The sequence below is a fragment of the Brassica rapa genome, chromosome A04 (assembly GCF_000309985.2).
Source record: "Brassica rapa cultivar Chiifu-401-42 chromosome A04, CAAS_Brap_v3.01, whole genome shotgun sequence".
Lineage (NCBI taxonomy): Eukaryota > Viridiplantae > Streptophyta > Magnoliopsida > Brassicales > Brassicaceae > Brassica > Brassica rapa.
This window is the reverse complement of record NC_024798.2, coordinates 9,701,511-9,717,353: the sequence shown is the minus strand read 5'-3', so window position 1 is coordinate 9,717,353 and position 15,843 is coordinate 9,701,511. Positions and strand designations below refer to the sequence as shown.

The 15,843-nt window shown below is 35.9% G+C and overlaps 1 protein-coding gene and 1 non-coding gene across 10 annotated transcripts; both read right to left on the bottom strand.

Moving 5' to 3' along the window:
• Positions 1-111: 111 nt before the first annotated feature.
• On the bottom strand, positions 112-3,424 carry LOC103863921 (serine carboxypeptidase-like 7). 9 transcript variants are annotated; one of them, XM_033289890.1, is made up of 11 exons: positions 2,709-3,424; positions 2,347-2,453; positions 2,111-2,262; positions 1,753-2,045; positions 1,397-1,639; positions 1,172-1,330; positions 1,032-1,103; positions 843-961; positions 651-764; positions 518-563; positions 122-433 (listed from the first exon to the last, which is right to left on the bottom strand). In XM_033289890.1, exons 1-11 carry the CDS (start codon positions 2,724-2,726, stop codon positions 353-355), a joined length of 1,404 nt encoding a protein of 467 aa, XP_033145781.1. In that variant the 5' UTR covers positions 2,727-3,424; the 3' UTR covers positions 122-352. The 9 variants fall into 9 exon arrangements, with proteins under 9 accessions (XP_033145784.1, XP_033145785.1, XP_033145782.1 ...); XM_009141682.3 differs by lacking the exon at positions 2,709-3,424 and having other exon boundaries at positions 504-563; positions 1,753-1,875; positions 1,969-2,045; positions 2,347-2,583; XM_009141679.3 differs by lacking the exon at positions 2,709-3,424 and having other exon boundaries at positions 1,753-1,875; positions 1,969-2,045; positions 2,347-2,568.
• A 5,261-nt stretch (positions 3,425-8,685) lies between these two features.
• Positions 8,686-8,792, bottom strand: LOC117133852. The gene has a single exon (XR_004457893.1). It is a non-coding gene; the product is annotated as a small nucleolar RNA R71 (small nucleolar RNA).
• Positions 8,793-15,843: the final 7,051 nt, after the last annotated feature.

Here is a 15,843-nt window from a genome sequence, read left to right as displayed (position 1 = left end):
CATGTTCTTCTTCTAAAAGATTCAAATATAAGTGCTACATCAAAGTGCAGAATAAAAGTACATAATATAGCACATTAAAAGTTCACTTGAAGAGTAAAGGTTTCTTATCGATAAGACGAAATAGTCATATACAGATGCTTCGATAAAATAATAATGTTGTTGGACGGGTTCTGAGAATTTGGAAATTATAAACAATTTAATAAAAACATTGATAAGATTTTGCTATAATAATTTGGGATTTATATACTTTATGTAGATTATTCTTAAAAAATTGGGGGTTCTTGACCAATGTTTCAGAATAGCCCATAGCCAAGTTATATGGCCAGGACCCGTCCTGAACTTGGACTTGTTGCTAAAGAGGTTGGCCACTGATCCACCTTTGGAACATGATATAACTCTCCTCTGGTTTATACTCTGGAGTGTGCCCTCCTCCCTACAAGCACACGGTTCAGTTAATAAACATAAAGTGACAAAAACAGCTATCAAAATGTTTGAGTGGAAACAAAGAAAGACTTGCTTTGATAGTCACAAATGTCATATTATTGGCATAAGTCCTAGTGTATCTGCCAAAATAGAGCAAATCTAATGAGTTCATACAACAATAGAAATAAATTAACAACAAGAGAATGAACAAAAAGAAGGTAATATACCCGGCGATTTGATCGCCTATCATCCAAGGTCTCCAGTCATCAGTGACAGAATAATTAAGCGATCTAATCCAAGCTTGAGTTCCAAGGGAAGGCACGTACATGTCATGATCACCACTGTTCACCCAACAAAACATAAGTTAAGAAGAAAAAAAAGCCTTTGATTTTATAGCAAGAGGCTAAAACTCTGCTCACCTGAAGATGAGAGAAGGATAGCCATTGATGCTGTTATTCATATGGTATGGTACACTGCTTTTGATGTCATTAGTGTAAGCCATATCCCAGTCACAACGTACCCATTTCCCTTTACTCTCCTGCAATCATAGTTCCTCGTCATCACCATAATATCGTGAATCTTAACTTTTTGTCATACTCATCTATTACCTTATTAATGTGTAGAGCCCTGCGCACACTCTCATCATTGGCCCAGTAGGTAGTTAACACGTACCTATAATCCTGTAAATGCAAACTCGTAAAAACATTATCAAACAGTTAACAGAGTGTACGTAAGATGGATCACGTACATAGCAATCGGGAGATGGGTCATCTTCGCACAATGGCGTCGTGACAAGTGAGTAGTTTATTCTATCAGTGCACTTATGATATTCTTCAACGAGTTTCAAGCATTCCTTGTTACTTGGATCTACAGTTTCATACTCTCCTTTGCAGATTCTCTTCATCGACTGCTCACAAAACAAGAGTTTTCAGCTACTTTTGCTATCTACTTTCAGACAACAGTAGTTTCATACCTCGTAAAGTTCATCAGAGATCAGTGCCATTCCATGAGTAAACGGAATGCGATGGTTATGATCAAACTCAATATCGGTTACCGGGTTTCCGAGCACGTAGCCCTGAAGGTTTATTGGAGGTTTGCAGCATAAATAGTTTCCTTTTGAGATTTCTTGAACGAGTGCGGGAAGAACCATACCGGAATAAGAATCTCCACCTGCATAAAAAGGGTTGGACAAAAACTCTTGATGCTTGTTTAGCCACTGCACAACCAACAACAACCACACAAAATAAAAGGGCTCGTAAATGTATGTATCCGCACAAATAAGAGATGCTTCAAGAGATGACCAATTAAATCTTCTTTTTTTTTTAAAACCTTTTGAAGAAACTCGTGGACCAGCTTGACTTCTCCTGAATCACTTGGTTTGCTAGCAAGATGAGTTCTTGAGTAGGAGAAGCCAGTTCCAACAGGCTGATCCAAATATATTATACTTGATATCTGATGCACAACTTGAAAAAACAAATGAGGCATAAACAATTGGGAGTTTTTATTTGTCATAATATTTGAATAATGTACAACACTTTGTGATACCTTAGTCCATGAATATGTAGTAGCGATCAAGGAAGGAAGAGTTCCATTGTAAACCTCAAATTTCACAGTCACAGGCCCTGTTCTTTTTGTAATCTTGATTCAGAGACACAACATAACAGTGAGTTAAAGTGAGTCAAATTACCATTCTCGTAAAGAAGACCGGAGATTGAAGAGCAACCAGGTCCCCCACTTAACCAGAGGAGAAGAGGGTCTTTTTCTGGATTCCTCTCAGATTTGATGAAGTAGTAGAACAATTGCACTTGCTCTTCCTCACCAACACCAACACCAACATACCTTTCAAGAGAAAGTCATAGATACTCAACTTCAAACTCAGAGCAAAACCCGGTTTAGTATGGTAGAGTTTTTCAGCAAACAAACCCGGTTTCGAGCTCAAAAGGAAGAGGACCTTCAAAGCCAGGAAGATACTTGACGATAGAGGTAGAATCAACAGCATTGCCAGATAAGATAATCAGAAGAAAAAGAAGCTGCAGGACAGAGGAAACGTTGGCGTTAGCCATTGGAGTTATGATAAACCGGCACAAGACCAACGATTAAATTTTTAATAGTAGAAAACACACACAAACAAAAGGCGTCCCGTAATTCACTTGTCTCCATCTTTGAATTTTTTGACTACTTTTTTTTTTTTTTTTGTCACTGTAATTTATTAATGGACAAGGCCAAACTAGGACAAGCCCGAAACAAGAAAAAGACAAAAGGCCTAAAACAAAGGGCCATCGTACATAAAACTTTTGGGCCATAAGCCCAAAAGAAAACCGTTGGGGAAGTGATCTTCATGCTTCCACCACGTGGTCGATTGCCCAGCAATCAATGGCCACGCGTCAAGTCGCGAGAGATACAGCTTCCTCCGGAGCCAGCAAGACGATACGGCGGAGCTCCACCGTCAACGAGACCTAAGCGAAGGAGAATCCGTTCAAAACGAACGGCTCTCAACCCAGATCAGCCGAAGAGTCAGGCTAGGCAGATCAAGCGCTTCAAACAAATCAATCGATTTCATTCTAACCCAATCATCGAGATTCCTACATGCACACCGATCATCTTTATAGATAGAGGAAAAGCTCGAAGATGAGAAACGCCTTTAACAAGGAGAGGAATCGAGAATCGAAGATTGAGAGCGAGAATTGATTGAACAAAAAACCACTAGAACGCTGATCGAACGGAACCGGGAGAACCCCGGTGGTGAGCCGGCGAAAACAGTGAAAAGGATCACAGTTTCCCGGAGTCAAAAGCCGGCGAAGATGGTGTTAAGAGAACCACCGCTTCCCAGAGGCAAACATCTGATCAAACTGATCAGAAACACAAAAAGATCAGAGTACTCTCTTAATCTCCTCCGTGAAAGATTTTGGAGAGAGAACGGAGGAAAGAGAGAGCCTCTTGACAATTTTTTGACTACTTATCCTAATCTGTCACGTATTTAAAAAAAATAAAAATAAAATAATTAATGAAAAAGCTTGTTAATATCAATCAAGTGGCCGAGCAACCAACCAAAGCGTGTGACGGTTTGCCTTTTAGACCACAAAGTCCACAACATACATTACTAAAAAAAAACAGGAACAGATCTATACTATTATTTTATGAAGTAAGTTTTTAGAATCCTCTCATGTTAAAAGTTAGAGTGGTTAATATTGTTTATAACATTAATAAATAAAATATATAAATAAATTAAAAAATAAAAATAAAATTTAATTTATTTGATTATATAATTGATTAAAATTAATAATAGTAAGAATTATCCAAAGTCTGAAAATATATTTTAAAAAAAGAGATAATTTATATATATATATTGTATTGTTATCTGAAAAAGTTTTTTTAGTGAAAAGTTAAAAACATAATTATATAACTAAATATTAATCAAATAAAATTTTTAATTATATAGTTAAAATAGAATATTGAATTATTCAAAAGATAAAAATATAATTAAAAAAGATAATTTATATATATATATATATATTGTATTGTTATCTGAAAAATTCTTCTAGTAAGAAGTTAAAAAGACATAAATTATATAATTAAAAAATAGAATATTGAGTTATTTTAAGATTTATTTTAGTATAAAGTCCGTATCACGGGCAAAACACCTAGTTCAAAAGTAAAACCAGATTAGGTTCGCTCCAGTATAAGAGGACAGTACCCAAGTTTCAATTTGCCTACACTGCCATCAAGTAACTAACCCATTCCACGATTACATAATCGCTTGTATAGTCGTTCGTTTAATATATCATTATTCCCTTTCCAATGTTTCCGTTTCTTTTTTTTCTTTTCCGTCACAAGTGAAATTTGATTAAACAGAGTTCTGAAACGAAACTTACAAACATAATGCCATACTCAGGCAAACAAAGCCCGAATGATTTACGGGAACCTATACCTAAGAGATTTATAGGAACCAGACTATCTAGAGAAACAAAATAACAACATTCATACCAACTTGAGACTAATCACTAGAGGGTCTCCAAATCCATAATACTCAATCATACCATCTGCATATCGCCAACAGAGCTGAAAGACAAGAGCTCGAGTATAACCACACTGCTACAAAGCGAAGCGTGAACACCAAGAACCCCACCAGACTCTAAACGGCCGAGATAGTTGCAACATAACACAGAGCAAAGGCAGAAACTTCACCACGACCATTACCAAGAGGAGCCAAAACCGAAAACAAGCTCAAGCACAAGATAAAAACCTTGAACTCTGACCGGGAAAACGCCTTCCAAGACCTCCAATTCTTACACGCGGACCCTCGCATCCCAAACTCAGCCATCTACCGACTGAAGAATGGCCACCTCCTTGCAAGAGAAGAACTGAAGGATGGACCCATTGCGACGCTAATAACCCCACTAGAAACACACAGCTTCTAGGAAGAGAGAGTATATGCTCCCGCAACAAGACCACATCCAAAAGACGAACCACGAACCAGACTTGAACCAACTCCTAGCATAGCGACCTTGATACGGATAAGAAGAAACGCCGAGCACAGGAACAAGACCAGGCCAAACCAACAAGAAATCTGTTATAGAAACTAAAGCCGGAACATTTGGCCCCGCCAAAACAAACCCGTTGCTAAAGATACAACAGACACCAATCGGAAAGACCAACACCAGCAATCAACTCCAAAACCACCGCCAAGACCATGACGCTACCAGACCATCCGATTAACCAATCCAAACAAGCACGAAGGAATCCGAGACACAACTCGATAAGGGACCACCATGAACCGGAGGCGGGCCCAACCAACTAGCCACACGACCTCCATGAAAACCGTGACCCGACACAAGCTCCTCGAACCAAAGCCCTCCGCCTAACTAGAAACCCACCCTAACATAATCTAAACACGAGATCTACTAAAGACAATGAAAATAAAGCTAAAGGGACCGGCGGTGGCGCTAACAGAGCCGCCACGCGCCGGTCACCGGAGTTGCAGAGATGAACGGTTGAAGGGAGAGATAGGGACGAGAGGATAAGGTTTTGATGAAAAAAAATCGACTAGTGCAATGTTTCCGTTTCTTCTCTTCTTTCTTTTTGATAAACCGTTAAATATTATATCAAATTTTTAATTTTGTGATAGACTTTACAATAAGAACTAGTAACAAAATGCAGATTAACATTTACATATAAAGAATTCAAAATCTAATTCTAAAAATACAAACATTATTTAAATATATGTTGACATACCCTGACAAATGGATAAACATGATTTACAATCTATATGTTTTAATATATTTAATAATATTCAATTTTAAAAAATTGTAATTGTTTATATTTACATTATTTAATTTTTTTTCACCGAAATATTTTTAATATTTTATAATTATTTATAAGATTCAATCTGTAAACAAAATTGATAAAACAAAATATGTTCAGAAGAAATTCTCAAAAATGTCTGCTCAGAAAATTTCTCAAAACGTTTACTCAAAATATTTATTCATGAATTCTGTTCTGAAAATTTAATATTTCGAGTAAAATTCTTTAAGTTATAATCTTGAAAATATTTTAGAGACTTTTTTGTCTTAAGGATCTGGACGTAATTTCAGTATCCCTTTATGTAACGTTTTCATTTAATTAAAGATATGGTATATATTTGAATTGAATTGAAGTTTTAAGTTATTTTAGGCAAAAAACATTATTATTGTTTGGTATTAAAACAGTTGTTGATTCTTTTAATAATGACTAGATTTTTTATCCGTGCTACGCGCGGATAAGATATTATATGTATTTCTCAATTCTAAAAAAATAATGTATAATATTGTATTACATTATTTAAAGAATATAAAATAAGACTACATAACATAAATATATTTTAAAAAATTTCTATGTGGAAATCGTTATGTTGTTTGATTATTGTACTTGATTCACATATTTGCATAGTTATTTGTGATGGATGAATAACTATATTTTTATTATCAGTAAATAATATATGTTTATTATATAATATAAGAAAAATCAAATTATTTATTTTTAAAACAAACTTGTCTTATGTTGGAGACTCGGCTATAGACATATCATATTCGAATGAGACATTTTTACATTTATCAATCTTCTTTAACAGTCAAGAAACAAATCTGAATATCAAAACAATATCTTATAGATCTCTTTGTGGAATAACTGCTGATATCTTGCATATTTGCATTGTTTTATCCATTCATCCATGAGCATTTTCATCATATAGATTATGATTTAGCCATGTCTAGGTTGCATTTTGCATTCATTGTCCTTATTAGGTGCTGGAGTGTGCCATGGAGTGATTTGAGATATTTGGGAGCATTGTGATCCAAAAGGGGGTGAAAGATGAGCATGGATGGAGCCTTTAGAGAAATCTTATGTTGCCAAGATTTTGTGGAGACACAGAAAATTGAGTTATCTTTTTAATGGAAGTGGTTTCAAGTCATTTGAAGATGTAATGAAGGAGTTATGACCAATTTATTAGAGGCATATCTACCCTGTTCGAGCATTCTGGAGCGACCTCTCAGAGCGACCTACCGAGGTCGCTCCCAGCCAGAGCGACTAGCTCAAGTCACTCCCAGCCAGAGCGACCAGATCAAGTAGCTCGCGTTTTGACGGGGCGAGACACGAAGAAACGCGTCGGGAGCGACCTCTTGGAGTGACTATGCTAAGTCACTCCGCGTGTTTTGCTTGGACGATTTTTATGTTATTTCAGGGGCCTTTTGGTCATTTATTTTGATGTTTTACACTTTTTAAACTTAAGTTAAGTACTTTTGTAAGCCATGGGAGGCAAAAATAATCTCTTTGCTAGAGAAGAACTAGTAAAAAACTTCTTTTGATTCAGATTTCATTGCTTTCATCTTGTGTTCTTGTTGATTTCTTATCTATTTCTCTACATGATTAATCTGAAATCCAATATGAGTTTAAGAGGAATCATGGAGATTAGTGAGTAATCACCTTTTGAATTCATGGGTTAGGGAGATCAAGGGTGATTAGGTTAGTTCTAGGATGTTTTAGTGTAGATCATTATTGTTCCTTGCTAGTAGAGTATTAATAATGCATCTTCTGAGTTGGCCTCTCAGTTGTTGATCCTTAGGCATTTCTCACCCGAAAGGTGTTCGAGGAAATACCCGAGACAACTCTTCTAAGCTTTTAGCATACTTTGCCAATGACATTTGTTGTTAAAGGTGCTAAGATAGCTAATAGACTTGTTAGTAATGATTGTTTTCATATTATTCAACCAAAGACATTTGATGTTTGAGATATGTTAGCAAATGAGCATTCATCTAGACATAGAGCTTGCTTAGAATTGTGTCTAGGCTTAAGGTTGATAGTTTGATTAATCATTTGTTATCCTTAGTTCGATACTTGATCACCCAAGGTCTAATCCCTATGCCCATGAGTTCTCTTTTCCTTTAGTCAAGAAAGTATCATTCTGTTATTGCTTTCTAGTATCAGTAGTAGTTTAAAACCCATCTAAATCATGGTTGCACTTAGATTAAGTGAGTACTTGCATTCTCAGTGCTTTGATATCCCTCAGAACTGGTTCGACAATCATTTATATTACAACATTTGTCTTAGGAGTTTTGAAAACTCCTAACATCAAATTGGCGCCGTTGCCAAATTCTGAGTAGATTTCAACATTGAGATTTAGTCACTTGTTTGAGACTAAGTCATTTTTATTTTCTTTTGTTACTGATTCTTCTTCACCTCCCTTTAATCTACAGGTGTATGAACTTGAGGAGCAGAGGTCCATCAAACCTAGTTCCAAGAGCTGCAGACATCAGAGCTTTAGAGAGAGAGTGTGCTAGAAAGAGAAGAGAAGAAGAGCAACATGCTCACTTGCAGAGATTGGATACTGATATGGGAGACATACCTCAAAACTAACAGCGAGCAGCTCGACCCATTGGCACTTACGACCGCCCCAACATTCATGGTCATAGATTGGGAATCCGAGCACCCGCTGTGGCAGCCAACAACTTTGAGATCAAATCAGGACTCCTCAACGTGATCAAGAACAACAAGTATCATGGCTTGGCTCTAGAGGATCCATTTGATCACTTGGACAGGTTTGACAGCTACTGTGGGTTGTCAAAAACCAATGGTGTGTCCGAAGATGCCTTAAAGCTCAAGCTATTCCCTTTCTCTTTGGGGGATAAGGCACGTTAGTGGGAGAAGTCTCTACCCAGCGACTCTTTCACCACTTGGGATGACTGCAAGAAAGCATTCTTGGAGAAGTTCTTCTCTACTTCAAGAACTTTTAAGCTGAGAAACGAGATTTCCAGTTTTCAACAGAAGAACTTGGAAGGCTTCAGTAAAGCCTGGGAGAGATTCAAGGGCTACCAAGCTCAATGCCCACACCATGGCTTCTCTAAGGAGAGCTTGCTGAGCACATTCTACTGTGGTGCTCTTCCTAAGTACAGAGCCAGATTGGATACAGCTAGCAATGGGTTTTTCTTGGGGAGAACTGAGGAGGATGCAGAAGAGTTGGTTGACAACATGGTAAAGAGTGATGCAGTTTACAGTGGAGACCACGACAGAGGCAGTAGAACATATGATAAACAGACGAGGAAAGAGATCAAAGCTTTGGAAGACAAGATCGACCTACTCATTGCTGAAAAAGCCACCCAAGAGCAGCTGAAGTTTGTTGGTAACTCCAAGCAGGAAGATCCACCTGCTGTCAATGAGGTTGAGGGTTTGGAAGGTCAAGAAGAGCTGTGTTTCATCAACAACAATGGTAGCTGGTACAAAAAAGAGTCCAACTTTCAGTACAACAACTACCAACAAAAATCCTATCCCAACAACCAACAGAGTGGTTATTCGCCTAGAAACAACCAGCAAGGCAGCTATCAGCCTCAGCAAAACCTCTCGTCTGGTTCCTCTGCTCCTCAAGAGAGCAGCACTGATACCTTACTGAAACAAATCTTGGAGTCTCAGACTAGAAGTGAGAAGCATGTTGGTTATGAGTTGAAGAACTTTCATTCCAAGATTGATGGGAGCTACAATGAGCTCAACAACAAATTCTCACACCTTGCTTCTACAGTCAAGAATTTAGAGAATCATTTTGCTTCCATGAACACTCACCAGAATCGCCAGCAAGGATCTCTACCTGGAAAATCTGACCAAAATTCCAAGGAGGCCAAAGCTATCACCCTTAGGAGTGGTAAGCAGTTACCTCCTAGAACCCTCACCAAGGATGCTGAGAAACTAGGTGAGGAGGTGGCCATCAACTTAGATGATGATGTGGTAATTGTTGATGAGAAGACCAATGATGAGATTTTGGAGAAGATTATGGAAGCTAAAGGTAAAAGAAAGGTTGGAGAAGAGAAGAAAACAATACAAGATGGTGAAGTTGTTACTCCAGCAAGTGAAAGTTCTTTTGTTCCTCCTCTTTATGAACCCAAGCTTCCATTCCCAGGTAGATTCAAGAGGCAACTGCTAGAGAAGTACAAGGCTCTGTTTGAGAAGCAAATGAGTGAAGCTCAGGTTGCAATGCCCATCATTGATGCTTTCATGTTGATTCCTCAATACAGCAAGTTCCTGAAAGATGTTGTAGCTGCAAAGAAGAAGGAGATGGAAGGCATGATGATTCTCACCCATGAGTGCAGTGCCATCATCCAGAGGCTTAATGTTCCAGAGAAGTTAGAGGATCCAGGATGCTTCACACTACCTTGTGCTCTTGGACCTATGGTATTTGAGAAATGTCTATGCGATTTGGGAGCTAGTGTCAGTTTGATGTCTTTGTCTGTTGCAAAGAAGCTTGGATTCACTCAGTACAAGAAGTGTAGACTCTCTCTGGTGTTAGCTGATCGTTCAGTGAAGTATCCTGTGGGCATCTTAGAGGACCTCCCTGTGAAGATTGGAAGGTATGAGATACCTACAGATTTTGTGGTGCTTGAGATGGGTGAGGAGGCTCAAGACCCATTGATTCTAGGAAGGCCATTTTTAGCTACAGCAGGAGCTATTGTTAATGTGAAGGAAGGCACGATTGATCTCCATTTGGGTAAAGAGAACATCCTCCAATTTGACATCAAGGAGAAAATGAGGAAACCAACTGTGTTCGGGCAAGCCTTCTACATTGAAGAGATTTGCACTCCTGCTGATGAGCACCTTGAAGAGTTACCACCTGAGGACGACGAGGAGGGAGCATCTCCCTCTACTCATTCCCCATAGAAGGTAACCCACCACACTCCCTTGTATATACCATTTTATTTTTGCATATTAGTCTTCTTTTCGGTATCTCTTTCTCTACTTGACAACACAGAGACTGTGTAACTCAAGTTTGGAGGAGGTACCAAGTATTTGATCATGTTTGCTTTGATGTTGTTTCATTGAGTCATGCATTGCATACCTATTTGCATTTTAAAAAAAATCAATCATTTAGTTTGCATCATTTGCATTTCTAGAAGAGTCTAGAGCATATAAGTTGCATTCACTTGCATTGGGAGAAATGATTTTAAATGCCTTGTAAAGAACACTACGTTGCACCTGAGTAGCTTTTGCACCTCTCAAAAAGACTTATATGTTTCGAGCCTTGAAAACTCTTCCTGAAACTTGTTGATTGCTGAAACTCAGTCTTTGAAGCCAACTACAACCTTATTTGAACTGAACAAACTTAATGCTTCTTGCTCATGGTCCCTTGTGTACTGAGTCATGGCTATACACACTTGAGTTGTTACATCTTTTATGCCAATTTTTTTTTGACAAACTCTAGTGGTAGACCACTCCCAAAACCTTTCCCTCCTTTTAAGCTTTCATTGTTTGATGAGTGAGGCCTTTTTCGGAAAGTCTTACATGTGCATAATGTTGAGAGTATCGGAAACGACAATGCTTGATCTTCATTCTTGCTAGATTGGGCACTCTATTGTCTAGCTATAGGTGGGAGTGAGTGTTGTAATTATGATTTGGGAGAAATGAAAAAGGAAAAGAATAGACTCTTTGTGCTTAAGTGAATTGTTTTATTGGGATAAGTAGAGAAGCCTCTAGCTCAAGTTTTGAAAAGTCTTGGCCCCCAGCCTAAAAAAAAAAAGGGAAAAGAAAAACGAAAAAAAAAGAGAAAAGAAAAAGAAAAGAAAGAAAAGGGGGCTAACAAAGTTGTTAGGAGCTAAGAAATGTTTTGAGGTTGTGAAAAATCCCTTGTAGATTTCAAAGAGAAAGAGCTGATGTTTTTAGAATCTTTTGGTGAGAGATGTGAATTGGGTTTGACATTGAGAAATGATTGTGTAATTGTATGTTTGGGAAACTGGTAGAACAATGGAGATTGAGCATTGTATGCATGAGTTGATCCTTTTCTTAGATATATTATGTGGAATGTCAAGTCTACTTGTTTCGAGAGTAAACCACCTTAAAGATCATATGTTTTGAACCTCTTGAATCACTTGAATAAAAGCCTTCCCTTACCCAACCAAATGATTTGGAGCAACTGACCATTTGCAAGAATTCACCTAATGTTTTGTGCTTAATGAATGTGAGAGTTGGTTGATTTGAATATGTGGATGATTGATGATGAGTGTAAGGGCAAAAACAGTTGAGATACGCCTAGAGAAGCTAGAGTGTAATAAGAGAGTGTGCTAGTTGTGTTTGCTAGTTGTGTTTCTTTTGGCTATGAGCTCCCACCTTCAAACCTCTCTCCCTATGAGTTCTAGAAAGTTCACTTGTGGACAAGTAAAAGAACAAGTTTGGGGGAGTTGATATCTTGCATATTTGCATTGTTTTATCCATTCATCCATGAGCATTTTCATCATATAGATTATGATTTAGCCATGTCTAGGTTGCATTTTGCATTCATTGTCTTTATTAGGTGCTGGAGTGTGCCATGGAGTGATTTGAGATATTTGGGAGCATTGTGATCTAAAAGGGGGTGAAGGATGAGCATGGATGGAGCCTTTAGAGAAATCTTCTGTTGCTACGATTTTGTGGAGACACAGAAAATTGAGTTAGCTTTATAATGGAAGTGGTTTCAAGTCATTTGAAGATGTAATGAAGGAGTTATGACCAATTTACTAGAGGCATATCCACCCTGTTCGAGCATCCTGGAGCGACCTCTCAGAGCGACCTACCGAGGTCGCTCCCAGCCAGAGCGACCAGCCCGAGCGACTAGCTCAAGTCACTCCCAGACAGAGCGACCAGCCAGAGCGACCAGCTCAAGTAGCTCGCGTTTTGACGGGGCGAGACACGAAGAAACGCGTCGGGAGCGACTTCTTGGAGTGACTATGCTAGGTCACTTCGCGTGTTTTGCTTGGACGATTTTTATGTTATTTCAGGGGCCTTTTGGTCATTTGTTTTGATGTTTTACACTTTCTAAACCTAAGTTAAGTACTTTTGTAAGCCATGAAAGGCAAGAATAATCTCTTTTCTAGAGAAGAACTAGTAAAAAACTTTTTTTGATTCAGATTTCATTGCTTTCATCTTGTGTTCTTGTTGATTTCTTATCTATTTCTCTACATGATTAATCTAAAATCCAATATGGGTTTAAGAGGAATCATGGAGATTAGTGAGTAATCACCTTTTGAATTCATGGGTTAGGGAGATCAAGGGTGATTATGTTAGTTCTAGGATGTTTTAGTGTAGATCATACTTGTTCCTTGCTAGTAGAGTATTCATAATGCATCTTCTGAGTTGGCCTCTCAGTTGTTGATCTTTAGGCATTTCTCACCCGAAAGGTGTTCGAGGAAATGCCCGAGACAACTCTTCTAAGCTTTTAGCATACTTTGCCAAAGACATTTGTTGTTAAAGGTGCTAAGATAGCTAATAAACTTGTTAGTAATGATTGCTTTCATATTATTCAACCAAAGACATTTGATGTTTGAGATATGTTAGCAAATGAGCATTCATCTAGACATAGAGCTTGCTTAGAATTGTGTCTAGGCTTAAGGTTGATAGTTTGATTAATCATTTGCTATCTTTAATTCGATACTTGATCACCCAAGGTCTAATCCCTATGCCCATGAGTTCTCTTTTCCCTTAGTCAAGAAAGTATTATTCTGTTATTGCTTTCTAGTATCAGTAGTAGTTTAAAACCCATCTAAATCATTGGTTGCACTTAGATTAAGTGAGTACTTGCATTCTCAGTGCTTTGATATCTCTCAGAACTGGTTCGACAATCATTTATACTACAACATTTGTCTTAGGAGCCTTGAAAACTCCTAACATCAACTGCTCTGAAGAAATTGAATTTAGGCATCAAAAAAGACTAGAAATAGATGTGCAGATGTGTTCATATATCATTTATGTCAGCTTTACAAAATACTATTCATAGTTCATATATCATTTATGTCCATCTTCTTTTTTTGTCCATCCTTTCTTAAACATCTTGAAATAACTTATCCTAATTAATAATAAACTTTTGGCTGGCAAAAAAATCAAATTTGTCTAATTATCGCTTAATTTGTCTAACTGATATATATGTATTTCTCAATTCTAAAAAAATAATGTATAATATTGTATTGCATTATTTAAAGAATATAAGATAAGACTACCTAACATAAATATATTTTTTAAATTTTCTTTGTGGAAATCATTATGTTGTTTGATTATTGTACTTGATTCACATATTAGCATAGATATTTGTGATAGATGAATAACTATATTTTTATTATCAGTAAATAATATATATTTATTATATAATATAAGAAAAATGAAATTATTTACTTTTTAAACAAAGTTGTCTCATATTGGGGATTCGGTTATAGACATATAATATTCGAATAAGACATTTTTACAGTTATCAATCTTTTTAACAGTCAAGAAACAAATCTGAATATCAAAACAATATCTCATACGATCTCTTTGTAGAATAATTGCTCTAAAGAAATTGAATTTAGGCATCAAAAAGGACTGGAAATAGATGTGCAGATGTGTTATCTAAGTCAGCTTTACAAAGTACTACTATTCATAGTTCATATATCATTTAAGTCTATCCTTTCTTAAACATCTTGAGATAACTGATGCTAATTAATAATAAACTTTTGGCTGGAAAAAAAATCAAATTTGTCTAATTATCGCTTAAATATTTTATTAATATTGTCTAAGAAGCTTTCAATTGATGATATCATAGTTTAATTTTTATTAGTTTTTTTCGTTAATCTTAGAGTTTTTTGTATTTAAGATTTTTTTCCAAATTAAGCTTATATTTCTTTCATATATATATATATATATATATATGTCATAAAAATTACCATCAAATCAGTTTTACTTATTTATTATTTTGTTTTTAATGAAAATACACTTTTTAAAATAATTAAATTTAAAATATATTATATTTGTTGTATTCTAACAATTTGATTGATTTAATTAATTTGCTTTGGTGGATAACTTAAAAAAAATTCATATGAATCGGGGAAAGCAAGCTTATGTTTTTATATTATATTTATTTTGTGCATATGGAATCTATATATAATGCTAGTGTAATAAAGAAAGAACAATATTTTTTTGTAACTCCAAAAAGATACATTATTACAATTTGAAATTATTCAAAATTGAATAAAATGGTAATTAAATAAATCTAATTGTTTTTTTTATCTTGTTTCGTTGGATTCTCATGAAAAGAAATCGATAAGTTAAACAAATGTTTCAAAATTTGTTGTGTTATTGTTTTGTCTATAAATTACAAAATTTATTGAATTGATATAATTAATTATTGCACCCTTAAATAATATTTTATTAAGACATTAGTGAACTATGTTTTGAGTTGTTTTGTCAAAATTGTACAAAAATCTATGCTTTTTCATATTTGTCACGAAAATTTATATGTTAAATTTACTTTTACAAAAATTTTAACTTTGTCACGAAAACAAAAATCTATGCTTTTTCATATTTGTCAATGTTCTCACACTTTCCAAGAATATATTAGCTTAGTCACTTTTTTTTTTTTTTACAAAACAAAGTATCGGAATCTTGAAAGTTGAATCCATATTATTGTAAATGTACATAAGAGTTTGGGATTACATATTTAGTGATTCTTGTATATGTGTCCAAGAAAGTTTCAATGGCTTAGTGGTATCTGTCCTATATTTATGTTATACTAACCCGGGTTCGATGACGTGACAACTTCGGACTCTCTGATTGGATGATTTTTTGTGCCTACGTGGACACTCTAAGAGGAGCTTATATCCCCTTTTAGTATAGTATAGATTGTATTTATATTTGTGGTCGCTTGCTTGATTTTGTTTGAAGTCTTCAATGATTTGTGTTTCTATGTGAATAAAATCGACCTATGAATTGCGTATTTTCTAATTTTGCTGTTTTAAATTGTTTTTCACCTCTTTATAATTTGGTTAATTTTTATTTTTATTATCTTTTTTTTCTTAAAAATTATAAAATAAATACAGTACTTTGTGTGTTCATGTGTATGTGGTATTTTACATAAAAATTAATAATATCTTACGAATATATGTGATATTCTTAAGGGAAATTGCACCC

Excerpts from the sequence above, each read along its gene's own strand:
- LOC103863921 (XM_009141682.3), bottom strand. The coding sequence starts at position 2,486 with ATGGCTAACGCCAACGTTTCCTCTGTCCTGCAGCTTCTTTTTCTTCTG. Across the intron at positions 2,263-2,346 it reads CCTTTTGAGCTCGAAACCGG|GTATGTTGGTGTTGGTGTTG; the intron begins GTTTGTTTGCTG and ends TTCTCTTGAAAG. Across the intron at positions 765-842 it reads TATCCTTCTCTCATCTTCAG|TGGTGATCATGACATGTACG; the intron begins GTGAGCAGAGTT and ends TTGGGTGAACAG.